The sequence below is a fragment of the Candoia aspera genome, chromosome 10 (assembly GCF_035149785.1).
Source record: "Candoia aspera isolate rCanAsp1 chromosome 10, rCanAsp1.hap2, whole genome shotgun sequence".
Lineage (NCBI taxonomy): Eukaryota > Metazoa > Chordata > Lepidosauria > Squamata > Boidae > Candoia > Candoia aspera.
The window spans coordinates 3,610,333-3,622,580 of record NC_086162.1 but is presented as its reverse complement, the minus strand read 5'-3'; the positions used below and the strand labels follow the sequence as shown (position 1 = coordinate 3,622,580).

The window sequence follows — 12,248 nt, the reverse complement described above, 5'->3', positions numbered from 1 at the left end:
TTCTGGAAGCTTCTTGATTTTAAAACCAGTTATCTCTTTGTGTAACGTTTTTCCATTTGACTTTTTCTGACCTAGGAAATACAAGAAATGATTATGGTTCTGGTTCCAGTTGGTGAGGTTTGAATAGGATGGATCCATTGGCTTGTAGTCCTAAAGGAGGCATTAAATTAACATAATCCTATTTGTTACTATAGGTAGTCCTCGACTTAGGACAGCAATTGGGGTCGGAATTTCCGCTTCTGAGCGATGCAGTTGTAAAGTGCGGCTGCATTGCTTAGCGACAACAGCCCCCGCAGTCCTGATTGCTGTCATTAATTGAATCCCACAATGGGGGGACTTACCCCAAGGACTTGCGACCTTCTCTGCTAGCTTCCCCGTTGATTTTCTGAGGAAGTCTGCGGGGAAGGTTGCGAGTGGCGATCGCATGATTGTGGGGTGCTTGGCAACCTGTCGTAAGTGCGAACGTATTGCAAAGCACCCAGATCACAGTCACGTGACCATGGGGGTGCTGGGGCAGCCGGAACTCCCAGGACTGGTTGTGACCACCATTCATTCAGTGCTGTCACAACTTGGAACAGTTGCTGACCAAATGGATGTAGGTCAGGGACAACCTGTATAGGAAAGCAATTCTTGTATGAAACGTTTTTGATTTGAGTTTGTTAATAACATAAATTGCAAGACTACAAAAAGCTGGCTTCGCTATTCTTAAACAAGTTTTATACAGAAAATTAAATATTGACAAAGGTGTTGACATGTCACCTGCATACATTTTGCATATCTGGTGTTCCGTTAACATCAGATCTGTCATAACGACCACATCTCAAAAATTGTAATTCTTTCTGACATAGTAAAAATGCGAACTGCCATCCTAGAAGTCTTGCGTGTTGGTTGTTACTAGCTGGATGGAGAGATGAGTCCATATTTGTAAGCAGGGGGAAGGATGGCCATGCGTAGGATTCATTCTTGATCTTGTTTAACTTCTGATTTGCAGAGTTGCCCATAAATTTCTAAGCAGTCTCTGTGAGAATGGAAAATTGGTTACCCAGCTGCTCAGGGAAGTAATTCACACCAATTCTACTTTACAAAAAAACAATGCATTGCAAAACGACTGTTGCTCTCTGGGTGCTTTAAACTGAAACTCCTGTAGGCCCTACTTATGGCCAACAAAAGGATGCAACTACAGAGTATGAAAAGTCATACAACTGTTTTATATTAAAAGTATGGTATCTTTATTCCAGTTATAATTTGAATCCTGTACCAAAAATGTATCCTGTCTGTATGCATGAAATAATTAGATTATATACTAATTTTGCCACCATAGTTTTTCTAAATGCTCTGTACAGAGCTGGATACTGCACTTCTGCTTAGCCCAACGGCCAAGAAGTGATGTGCAAAATAGGAAAGAGAGGAAACCAAGACTTCTGGCCCCAAGGCATCTTTCTTAAATTATTTTCAAGCCTTTCTCTACTACTGGTGTTTTCTTCCTTATTTTGCTTTTACATGGGTATTGCTCAAAGAAACAAAACATACTTGTAAATGGAGAGTTCCTGATGTAGACTGGCCTTCAGTTCTTCCAATTCTTGGTTCTTTCGTTGCTGAAGTTGAACTCCATTCTTCAGTTCCCTTATTCTGTCTTCCATCTCCTCAACCTGCTCCTGTGGATGGGAAAATACTGGCGTGTAAATGGTCTTCTAAAAAAGAAAGCAGCTTTTAATTCTTGGTTGTTGCAGTCAGGGTTGACGTGGCTTTGCTATGCTCCAATAGTGAACATTCCATTGCGAACTTGGGGAATGGACAAGTAAATTGAAACCTGCAAGCACAGGAGACATTTGCACATCCTTAGCCAAATCACAAACAGCATCCTTGATGGAATCTATAAACTTAAAATTATTTGAATAAATTACAGGTAGTCCTTGTTCAGTGACCACAATTAGGACCAGCAACTCAGTTAAGCGAAGCGGTTGCTAAATGAAACTGCTTACGATCTGACTGTCCTTTGCGTTACAGAAGGCCTGCGGAGGTCATAAATGTGAGGATTGGTTATAAAGTTACTTTGTCGTCATGGTCATAACTGAATGGTTGCTAAACAAGGCAGTCATTAAATGAGGGTTGCCTGTAGTTTATTTCCTTTAAATTCCTTTAAATTTATTTATATGGCTGCCCATCTCACTAATGCTCTGGGCAGCTGACAAAAGTTCAAAAATGTATATAATGACTACTGTAACTTAAACACAGAATGGCTACCAAAGACATTGTATATACCAACAGTGTGGACTTAGTTTATATATAACATAAATCCTTGATTTACTAAACAAATTACTACTAAAAAATGTGTTTACAACACTGCTGTTTATATATTCTGTGTGGTTTTTTTTTAATTTTGGAATTACATGAAAAACAGGAATGATGAGAAAAAAAATACAATACCCTTTTAAGGCCAAATCAAAGTTTACAAAATAACGTGAAAACTTTCAAGTTTCCAAAACTGCAAGTAATCACATAACTGTTGAAACAATTTTGCAGCATGACCTTAGCTACAGGAGGAGGAATGTGAACCTTCTGTGGGACTACTGATGGTTGTGTACCTTGCAGTCGTCACGGCCCTGTAAAGTCTGCCTGCCTGCAGAAGCGATGTGATCCACTCCTTGCTTTAAATTTCCTTTACCACCATGAAATTACATGATCTTGTTCCTTCTAATTATCTTTGCATATGAAAGACACTAAACTGTTTTAAAGATGCATTATTTACTAGCTTGACAATGTATCTAATCACCTTGTGCTGATGCTTCATGATACTTATTTATTTTCTGTTGAGGGAGATGGCATGATAGCGCTTGGTTCGTGTTTCAGGCACATTTGGACTTGTTAGTTGTAGTCTGTCCCTGAAAAGAAAAGTTGAGGCCGGGCCCTGGCGAGTCTAAAAACCCTTCTATTCCGATGTCACGCAAGACCCAGGGCTCCTACAAGGTCCTATTTGGCTGAATATGTCACAGATCAGTCCTATTCATAGAAAACAAGCTCTGCTTGTGTGGCCACAAGAATAGACAGTTATTTATATGGTCTCCAGAGAGGAATCAAATCACGTGGTTTCAAATCTCACTGAACAGCTTTCCCTAATCTTGCTAGTTTTCCCTTTTTGAACACAGAGGATATGAATAGCTGAAGAAGAGCAATGAAGCCTCCTGCCCACTTGGAAGTGCAACTTTGGGAATTCCCACGCGTTCTGGAGTTTCGGTCCCTGTGCATCTGGAAGGTGTGCTATCGATTCGGAAAGCTGTTCTAACTTGGGAAAGGAGATGTCAAAAATAAATGTATTCAGGAGTTCAACAGTGTCATCCCTTTCTAACTGGTTCCACAACATTTGTCCCCCGTATAATATAGTAGTAACGGCATATAAGCAAGGATAAAGGTAAAGGTTTCCCCTGCACGGTCGTGTCCAACTCTCCGGCTATCATAAAACCCAACCCTTGAAAGAACTTGTGAAACCAAGGAGGAAACAGAACAGGGCCACCACCTTTGCTACTGATCTGCAGACAGCCACAGCCCAGGAAGGAAACTGAGCTTGATAAATGGCAGGGAGTTCTGCTTCTACAACCCCTTTTTTAAAATAACTTCCTGCTTATAGTGCCTTGAGAACTTGGAAGCCTAATAAAGATACAGCTCGATCATGAACTACGGGTTTGTTTCTCGGACCAGCACGATTATGGTTCCTTTCTAAACTGAATATGAGGTTACAGCGTGTTTTACAGAAAGCACAGATCAATTTCTTTAGTTATTCATACGTACATGCTATAAAGTTTTAGGGCTTGTTAGTTAAGGCAATCACAGGTACGGCATATACAAGTAGACGGCATAGAAAATGAGCAAGCTTCTCTCTGGCTTGCTTTGCAGAACTTAAGGCGCCATCACGGCCCATGTGCTTGGTTTAGATTTGCACATGTGCCAAAGACGGGGCCACACCTTCAAATACTTTCCCACGCAGAACGCTTGCTATAAACGCGAAGCCGACGTTCCAGGGCGAAGTACCAGGGCGCCATTCTTCCTGAGGTGGTCCAGATGATTCACTTGCCTGCAGCCTGAAGGAGCTCCCCCCAACAATCGAGTTTAGCTCAGAACCCCTCTTACCACCGGCGAGCGACACTGCTGGGCACGTACGGCACAGCAGCGAGGCAGAGCAGGGCAGCGGCAGGCCACAAGGCTTACCTTGTACTGCAGAACCTCTTCGTCCCGCTTCTGCTTGATCAGCAGGATCTGTTCCTCCAGGCTCCTGTTTTGCAGGAGTAACTTGCTGACTTCCCCCTGCAATGGCCTTAGGGTTTCCTTCAGTCCGTGGATTTCAGCTTGTGTCTTTTGCAAGGCCTTGCTGCTGGCCTCCCTCCTTTCCAAGAGGCGCATCAGCTTAGGCTCATAATGCTCCTCCAAGCACTGACGATTCTCCAGCACAAAGCTCTCAAACTCCATGGAAAGCCGGCGGCTTTCTTGGAGGTGGCGGCTGTTCCTCTGGTGCCGCGGAGCCTGCAGCCTTTGCCTGAAACGTTCCTTTTCTTCCTGACAAGTCTCTTTCAACTGGGACAGCTCTCCCGAGAGCTGGTTGACCCTGTTCTCCAGTTCTTTTCGGCAGTCCCCGTGTTGAGCTACTTCATACCTCCTGGTTTCCAGCTGGTACTGACATGCCACGCATTCCCGCGTCACCCTGAACAGCTTCCGCTTCACTTGCCGAATCTCATCCCGCAAGTTATCCTTCTCAAGCTCTGTCTTGGCATGGAGCCTGTAGGCTTCCAGGATCTCTTCGTGGGCTTGCTGGATCTCCTCAAGAGCCGGCTGGTGTAAGAGTGTCAGTTCCTTAATGAGCTGGTCCCTCTCCCTCTCCAGCTGTTCTACTGCTTCAATACATTCCTGAAAACGTTCTCCAAGATCCTCAATGCCCACGTGTTGGCTCTCAGCAGCATGCAGGTCTTCGCAAATCATGGATTCCTGGCGTTCCAGTGAGGCACCAGTGATTTCTGGATCTTGTGGGAACTGAACCCTGATGGGGTCCGTGTAGAACAACTCAGGGACATTTTCTGCATTCAATTCTGACAGCGCTCCTGCACCGGCAGTGTTTGGCTCCAGGGTTTCTTCACTACCCTGCTCCATCAGAGGCTCAAAATCTGCCATCCCTTCCTTGAAAATAGAGAAGAAACTGTGAATCAGATCCGGGGAAATAGGCATGTCCTTGTGCCAAACGGATGCTATTGCTCTGTATTGAAAATAGAGTCATTAAATCAGTCAGTCATAAAAAGACTTTAAGGGCATTATTTAGGGAAAGGAGAGTTTGAAATGGAGTCACAGTTGCATGGCTTTTCTGCTGTTAACATGATTTTTTAAAGCTTTCTTGCCCAGTGGTTCTAATCTGTTTTGAGTTACAGAATTCTGAAAATTGAAATCCATTTTCCAAACGTAATGGCTGGAAGGTGTACGGGTGGCTGGCATTGTGGTCCAGCACACGGGGTGTGCTATGAAACTGCCACCCGACCATCAGTCCTGCCTCTGAATTCCTGGGGCCCCTCCTTAATCTCTTCCCCACAAAACTCAAAGCAGCCACTGTATTATTTGGCAAGGCCTGTTCTAAGCCATCATCCAAACAGCTTCAACATGATGTCATCCTGGAGCAGGGAAGGTTTTTAGCAAAATGATTAACATTTATTTCTGGGAAGGGAGGCAGATGGGTGTAATGCAGAAAAGAGAGACAAACAGGCAGAATCTATTAAATACTTTCTAACAATGGTTAGTCTGGGTGGAGGTGTTAAAAAAACCCTGCATGACTACTTCACAGGCAGGTGCTGTTGGGCTCTTAACAGTCTCGGGGGGGGGGAGCTAAATATGGGAAGGACAGAACAGTGTATACACTATTTTTCCCTAGAAAACAGTGGTTGTGCATTAATGTAGTGTGTCTTTGGCAGCCTTTCTCAACCTTTTGACCCTGGAGGAACCCTTGAAATATTGTTCAGGCCTCGGGAACCCCTGCAGAGTCAGGCTCAAATAGAGGCCAAAAGTTACAAAATTATTGTATTCATTTCATGGGTAGGCCTGTATATATGCATTAACAGTGTTCTCAAACTAAAAATAATGAAACTGATCTCTTTAATGTGAAGTTGCCCCCTAGTGACCTCTTGCGGAACCACAGAAGCCTGGTGGAGGAACCCTGCTCTAGAGGGACAGGTTAGCAGGGATTCTAAGCACTCTGCCTTTCTAAAGACTGTCCTATTCCAGAAAGAAGCAGAAGAATGGGCTTCAGGGAGAGAGGAAGTTAGAAGTTCCTTTGGGCCAAGGAGTCCTTGGCTGAAGGTCCTCAAAGAAGCAAGGACTTTAGGAGCAGGTTTCCTGACTGGGCCTAGGAGACAGGCTTCATGCCCCCAAAGTCCTAGGAGAACTAAGACTCCTAAAGTGAAGTTGGCAGGGGTAGTATAGACCCTACATGATAGATCTAGATGGTTTTAACTCTGCTCCTACTCAAGTCTACTCCTTTGCCCAGGTCAATGATTGCCAGGGTTGGTGGCAGAGTAAGACTCATGCAGTGATGTTGGCTACTTTCTTAAGTCTTTACTTCATTGTCTTTATTAAGATAAACACCCTTTACTTTTTGTGAGCATTGAGTTTGTATTAGCACCATGGCTTCAAAACTTCTGGGGCCTCATAACCCTGTTTAAGAAGGGGAAAAGTGAAGCCATTTTTTGAAAAACAGTCCTGGGGAAGTAGGATCTTCTGTTCTACCCCATCCAGGTCCAAGGGAGGGGCATTTCCCCATTCAGGGACAGGGGCTGACAGCGTAATGATCTGTAGCACCCCAGAACTTAGATCAGTGTTTCTCATCCTCTGCGACTTTAAGCTGTGTGGACTTCAAAGTTGAAATCCACACAGCTTAAAGTCGCCGAGGATGAGAAACACTGGCATTCATTCATTCATTTATTTAATTTATACACTGCCCATCTCACTATAAAAGTGAGATAGAGAAGGAGGGAGGGGGGTGGTGATCTCAGGAAGGGATCTGGCATTCTTGTCTTTGTAATTTGCTTGATCCCCTCCTACAAACACACACACCAACACCCACACCCACACCCACCCACATCCATCCTTGTTTTCCAAGGATGAGCCTTCTTTTCTCCCTCTCTCTGCTTGTGCTGGGCTTGAGAAGCCTTTTGTCTGAGGAGTCGGCAGCTTCTCTTCTGTCAATAAACATTAGCAGCTGCTTTGAGGTTGGAATCTTTATGTGGAAAAATATTGCCAGTTGCTTCAAATGTTTGCATGCTCACCCACCCCTTCTTGCATGTAAGGATTGTGGTCTAGGCAGAAAAGTGTGATAAATCAGCATGGCCGAAAGTATTTCAGTACCAATACATGTATATCTCCTCCTTACCTTGGCAACATTTTTTTTTAAATAAATACTGAACAAACCTCCAACCCATTAGTGGTTCTGTGACATTGATGTGATTTATTTAGCTGTGCTGGCTATGAATTTGGGGAATTTTAATCCCAGCATATCTGGAGGGTGCCAGATTGGGGAAACCTGAGTCAGTGTTATGTAATTCCAAAAATTTAGGAACTCTCCACTTTATGTTGGATTTTCTCTGCTAAACATATGCAACTTCCCACCTCCTAAAGTGCTTGTGTTTCTTTCCACAGCCTCCTGGTCTTCCCTTAGCCCACACTGTGATTAAACCAAAATATAGAGCACTACAGCGGTATTTTTCTTCTTCACGTTTGCCTTCATTTCCTTCCTTCCTCTCCGATTGTTTCTGCCACAACTGGACTAGATTGTAGTTCATGTGCGACAGAGACCTCCTGGCTCTGTTCCCAGAACATGTAAAGAAGCCAAACCACTTTTTCACCAAGTCTGAATCCATCTCATGCATTCAGTTTCTGGCTCAGACTGATATGGTGCTGGCAAAGCAGGGGATTGTGCTAATAGAGGAAGGTGAGTTAGGAAAACATGCCTAATCAGTGTGCAGGGAAGCCAGTAGTTGTAATATGGGATGTCATTTGATGAGTAAAGATTAGGTATGGATGGGACAAATCAAACATTTAGCAAAGAATCATGGGATAGAATTCTAGAATGTATTCTACTGCCCTGACAAATTAAAAGCCAGGCGATACATGCTGCTAAAAAGCCACTAATTTCTGAAAATAACCCTGAAAATGCTTTCACAGCCTCAGAGGGGCAGGATGCGCCCTCGTGAATCAGCACGCCGCCTCTGTGTGAGGGCTGGAGAGGAATCCCGGCCTTCCAGCCAACAGGAGAGGTCTCTCGGGATTCGAGGCTCCGGAGTATTTTGAACGAAGGGAACGAGAGTTTCAGCTGCCCTTTGGATGCTACCGATGGCCCTTGGAGCCACCCCACCAGGCGGGACCGCCCTGCATTACCTGAGCAAACGGAGAGTCTGAAAAAGTCCCAGAAGGAGACGCCCAAAGAGAGCCAGCGGTGCGGACGGAGGGAGCCGAAGCCCCACCCGGTTCTGAGCCGCGCTTTCAAAGGACGCGGCAACACGTGGCTGAGGAAGGGGGGGCGAAATCGGTTGCTCGCCCGCCGCGCCCTCGGCCGCTCTCGGCGGGGAGCAGCGGGGGAGCGTGGCTGTGATCCGCCGCACCCCGTCCGCCTGACGAACCCCGCCGCGGCTTCCGTGGGGCCCGTGCAGGAGCGCTGCTTACCCCGAGTGCCCCCTCCCGAGCTGAGGCAGGGCAGGGGAACGCTCTTCAGCAGCGAGCGCTATCAGATATGTTCAGAGATTAACGGTCCCTTTTCCCAAATAAGGCAGTTTTCCCCCATCTGCAAACCCATTATAAGACCGCCGGCCGCGGTCTGCCCACGCCGTCTCGGTGGCGGGGTGCGGGCGCCTCGCCACGTAAAAACGGGGCGCTTCTGAGTGGATCACCGGTTTCCCAGCAGCAGCCACGGGGCGCTTGTTTCAAGCCCGTCTCCCTAAGGCAGCCGGAACCTCCGCCTGCACCCGGGCCGGCCCCCCGCGCAGCTCGCAGCCAGGCGGCCGGACGGTCCTGGGTGCGCTCCCCCTTGTCCGAAGGGGCCGGGATCGGCCGCAGGAGACGGTGCAAGACGCGGAGCTGCCCCCCCGCCCCCGCCCCGGACCTCCTGCTGGCTGGAGCTCCTGACTCTCAGCTGAGACCTTTGAGGGGGGGGGGCGTCACTCCCCCCAAGCGGCTGCTAGACGTAGTGGGAAGGGCCGACTGTGGCTCGTTCCCTTCGCCACCGGAGGAGCGCCGGGGGTCCCGCCGCTCGCAGAAAGCCTTCGGAGAAAGCACGGGAAGGAACGGGAGCCGCTTGGCGCTTCTTACCTGCCTCTCCAGGAACTGGGCGCCTTGAGCCTTGGGCTGGACAGAGATCGTACGAGTGGGGAGTTATTAATAAACAGTGCGAGAAACCTGAAACCCCCCGGCCGCCGCCCCCCACTCGCGCTCGGCCGAATCCCTGGCGATGCAGCCGAAAGGGCAGGCACCGGAGCTCTGCTTGGGAGGGAGGAGGATGGAGAAGGCGGGGGAGGAGGAGGAGGGCTGCTGTCCGCCTGCCTGCCATCGCCGTTGCCATCGCCATCGCCGGAGGCCGAGCGGCTGGGGCTTGGCGCCGGGATGTGCCGGTGGTGGGCGGAACTCCCCTGCTTAACCCTCTCTTCGGATCCGCTCTGCTCCCGGGTGGCGGTTGAGATGCCCGGGAAATGCAAGGGTGGGAGGAGGAGAGCTGTGTGAGCCCGTGGTGGCAAAAAATGAAACAAACAGGAATCTGGTAGCATCTTTTCCAACTACACATTTTATTAAAAGCCGTCAGCTGCAGCTCGTGAAAGCTGCCGATTCCTGGGGCCGGTGTGCCACATAAAATGCAAGGAGGTCTTACCAACTCGAGCAATGCCCCGACCCTGAAGAGTCTCCTTGCATTTTTAATAATGCTGCTGCATTCCACATAAAAAAGGGGTAAAGAAGTAGCTTGCATTTTACCATGCAAGTTGGTACATCTCTGCCTTCAGAAGTTCACACTGGACGGTTCTTGGGACACACTAGGACAAAACTTGAACTGATTATACCAGTGTTTCTCAACCTTGGCCACTTTAAGATGTGTGGACTTCAACTCCCAGAAATCCTGGCTGGCTGGGGAATTCTGGGAGTTGAAGTCCACACATCTTAAAGTGGCCAAGGTTGAGAAACACTGGATTATGCGAACCATAGTTAAGTCTGCCATAGTTCTCTGTGTTGTGAAAATACAACCCACATCTTAACAGTGGCTTTTTGGAAGGGTAAGAGACTCACTTGCCAAAATGCCCCCTTCCAAGTAGGATGCTGTTTGTGAGTAACCAAAGGACGCTGAAACCACTTTAGTGTCCGAAGCCAAAAAGTTGAATTGTGCTGTGTTCTAAAACAGCAGCCACAATATATCACATACTTGCCTGTATGCCTCCTTTTTAAGGACACTGTGTTTGAGGAGCCCATTGCTAAAAGTGCAGGGGACCCTAACAACTGCCAGGGAGGCGACCCATGTGATGTGAGGTGTGATGGAAGGATGTGAGTCAAGGCAGCCGTGTGTAAACATTCCTGTGCTTGTTCAGGCAGCTGTCGGCCCCACTGCGTGATATGGTGCACTTACTTTTAGGGAAGTTTATGAAGGACAGTAGTTTAAGGTTTCACGTACTGGAATAATGAATAAGAGGCATCATTACGGAAAGGAGGCATCACAAGGGTTCTACGAAGGGATTTGGCCCATGTAACCCGTCTGCAGCACTTGCTGGCTTCCATTTGCTTGATGAATTGACCAAGCACAAAAGCTTTCCTTAACAAACCAATGGCACGAAGCCACCCGCTCCTCCTCCTTGCTCGCTGGCTCCCTCCTCCTCCGTCCACGCGTAAGGTCTCCTTGGCTTGCTCACTTCAAGGTACAGCTGCGCTGCAAAAACTTGGGTAAACACAAAAGAAGCAGCTTTAAAAGGAATAAAATACAGTGCTCTTTTTTAAAAAACCTAAATGTGTTCTTGTACTTTTTCAAGAGTGCAGCTCTACCCCCACGCTCTCCCCCTCTAATCGTGGAGAGGTGTTTGACTCAATAGTGTAGGAATGCTGTTAACTTGGGCGATGTTGCATGTGTATATAAATACCCAGCTAAGTCGATCTAAGTGTAGAAACTGCCAGCAAAGTTACACCAGAGGGTCAGCAGGGCTGGTAGAAAAGAGCCTTCTACGGCATAAAAAGAATCCAAAAGGTTGGCACCTTGAGCTGGCAAGTCCACGCACCTGTGCTGAGAGGGGTCCTGGGACGGAAGGGGGACGTGGGTGGGAGCCAGGGAGGGAGAGGACCCCTCTGGACTGCGGGTGGATGCCAAGGGCTGACCGCAAGGGCTAACTGTTTGTGGACATAGCCAGGCAACCACGGGCCTGTGTGCCTCGCAAGAGGAAGGGGCCAAGCGTTGGATAATACCCAAGGCAGCTACGGTTTCTAAGAACAATGTTGCCCGTTGTAGCAAATCCTAAATGGGGTGTTTTAAAAACACAGTCCTGCCCTGAGGCACAGCAAGATGGTCTATTTTGGGGCAGCGGCAGAAATTATGGTAAGAAACAGGGAAATAAATTCTATGGTAACCTCCTGGATGATCTCCAGTTAAACGTTCTCTATGAATGTCCTGATTTTTTTTTCTTTTTTTCCTTTTGGTTTGCTTTCTGCTTTATTATTCTTATTCTTATTAGGATACCTTTAAACAGGTCTCTCAAATTTGTACCCAATTGGCATAAATCTGTAGTCCTGCCTAATTCAAGATTTGTTTTAAGCCTGGTTTGCTGCAAAAAAGCAGATAAGCAAAGTAACAGAATACGTTATTGGCCAAGTATGATTAGACATATAAGGAATTTGACTTCGGTGCAAGAGCTCCCAATATATTTACATAACGTCAGAAAATAAACCATAATAAAGTATTATTAAAACTATACCATCAAGAAAAGGAAAGAATTGAAGGAAAATAATACTACGGCTATTAACTAACACACACTCATATTTAAAGGGAGAATTAAGGGACAGCATACTGCATCTGTGGTCTAACATACGTCCACATTTAACAGAGCATTACCGGTCACGTCTTAGCAGTCATGTCCATCATCATATCAGGCTACATTAATTAGGAGTTCGACAGAGCAATGGCAAGAGGAAAAAACCTCTTTCGATGTCTAGATGTTTTGACTGATGGTGCTCTGTAGCGCCGTCCTGATGGTAGAAGTTGAAACAGT

At 46.9% G+C, this 12,248-nt stretch overlaps 1 protein-coding gene across 1 annotated transcript; it reads right to left on the bottom strand.

The window, feature by feature from the left end:
- Positions 1–827: 827 nt before the first annotated feature.
- SYNC (syncoilin, intermediate filament protein) lies at positions 828–9,487 on the bottom strand. The gene is made up of 4 exons (XM_063311743.1): positions 9,328–9,487; positions 4,204–5,163; positions 1,531–1,655; positions 828–1,018 (listed from the first exon to the last, which is right to left on the bottom strand). The coding sequence occupies exons 2-4, from the start codon at positions 5,155–5,157 to the stop codon at positions 958–960; spliced, it is 1,140 nt and encodes a 379-aa protein (XP_063167813.1). The 5' UTR covers positions 5,158–5,163; positions 9,328–9,487; the 3' UTR covers positions 828–957.
- Positions 9,488–12,248: the final 2,761 nt, after the last annotated feature.

Coding starts and splice junctions, on each gene's coding strand:
- SYNC (XM_063311743.1), bottom strand. CDS start 5,157: ATGGCAGATTTTGAGCCTCTGATGGAGCAGGGTAGTGAAGAAACCCTG. Junction 1,656..4,203: donor AAGAGGTTCTGCAGTACAAG/GTAAGCCTTGTG, acceptor TCCCATCCACAG/GAGCAGGTTGAGGAGATGGA. Junction 1,019..1,530: donor CAGGAACTCTCCATTTACAA/GTATGTTTTGTT, acceptor CCATTCTCACAG/AGACTGCTTAGAAATTTATG.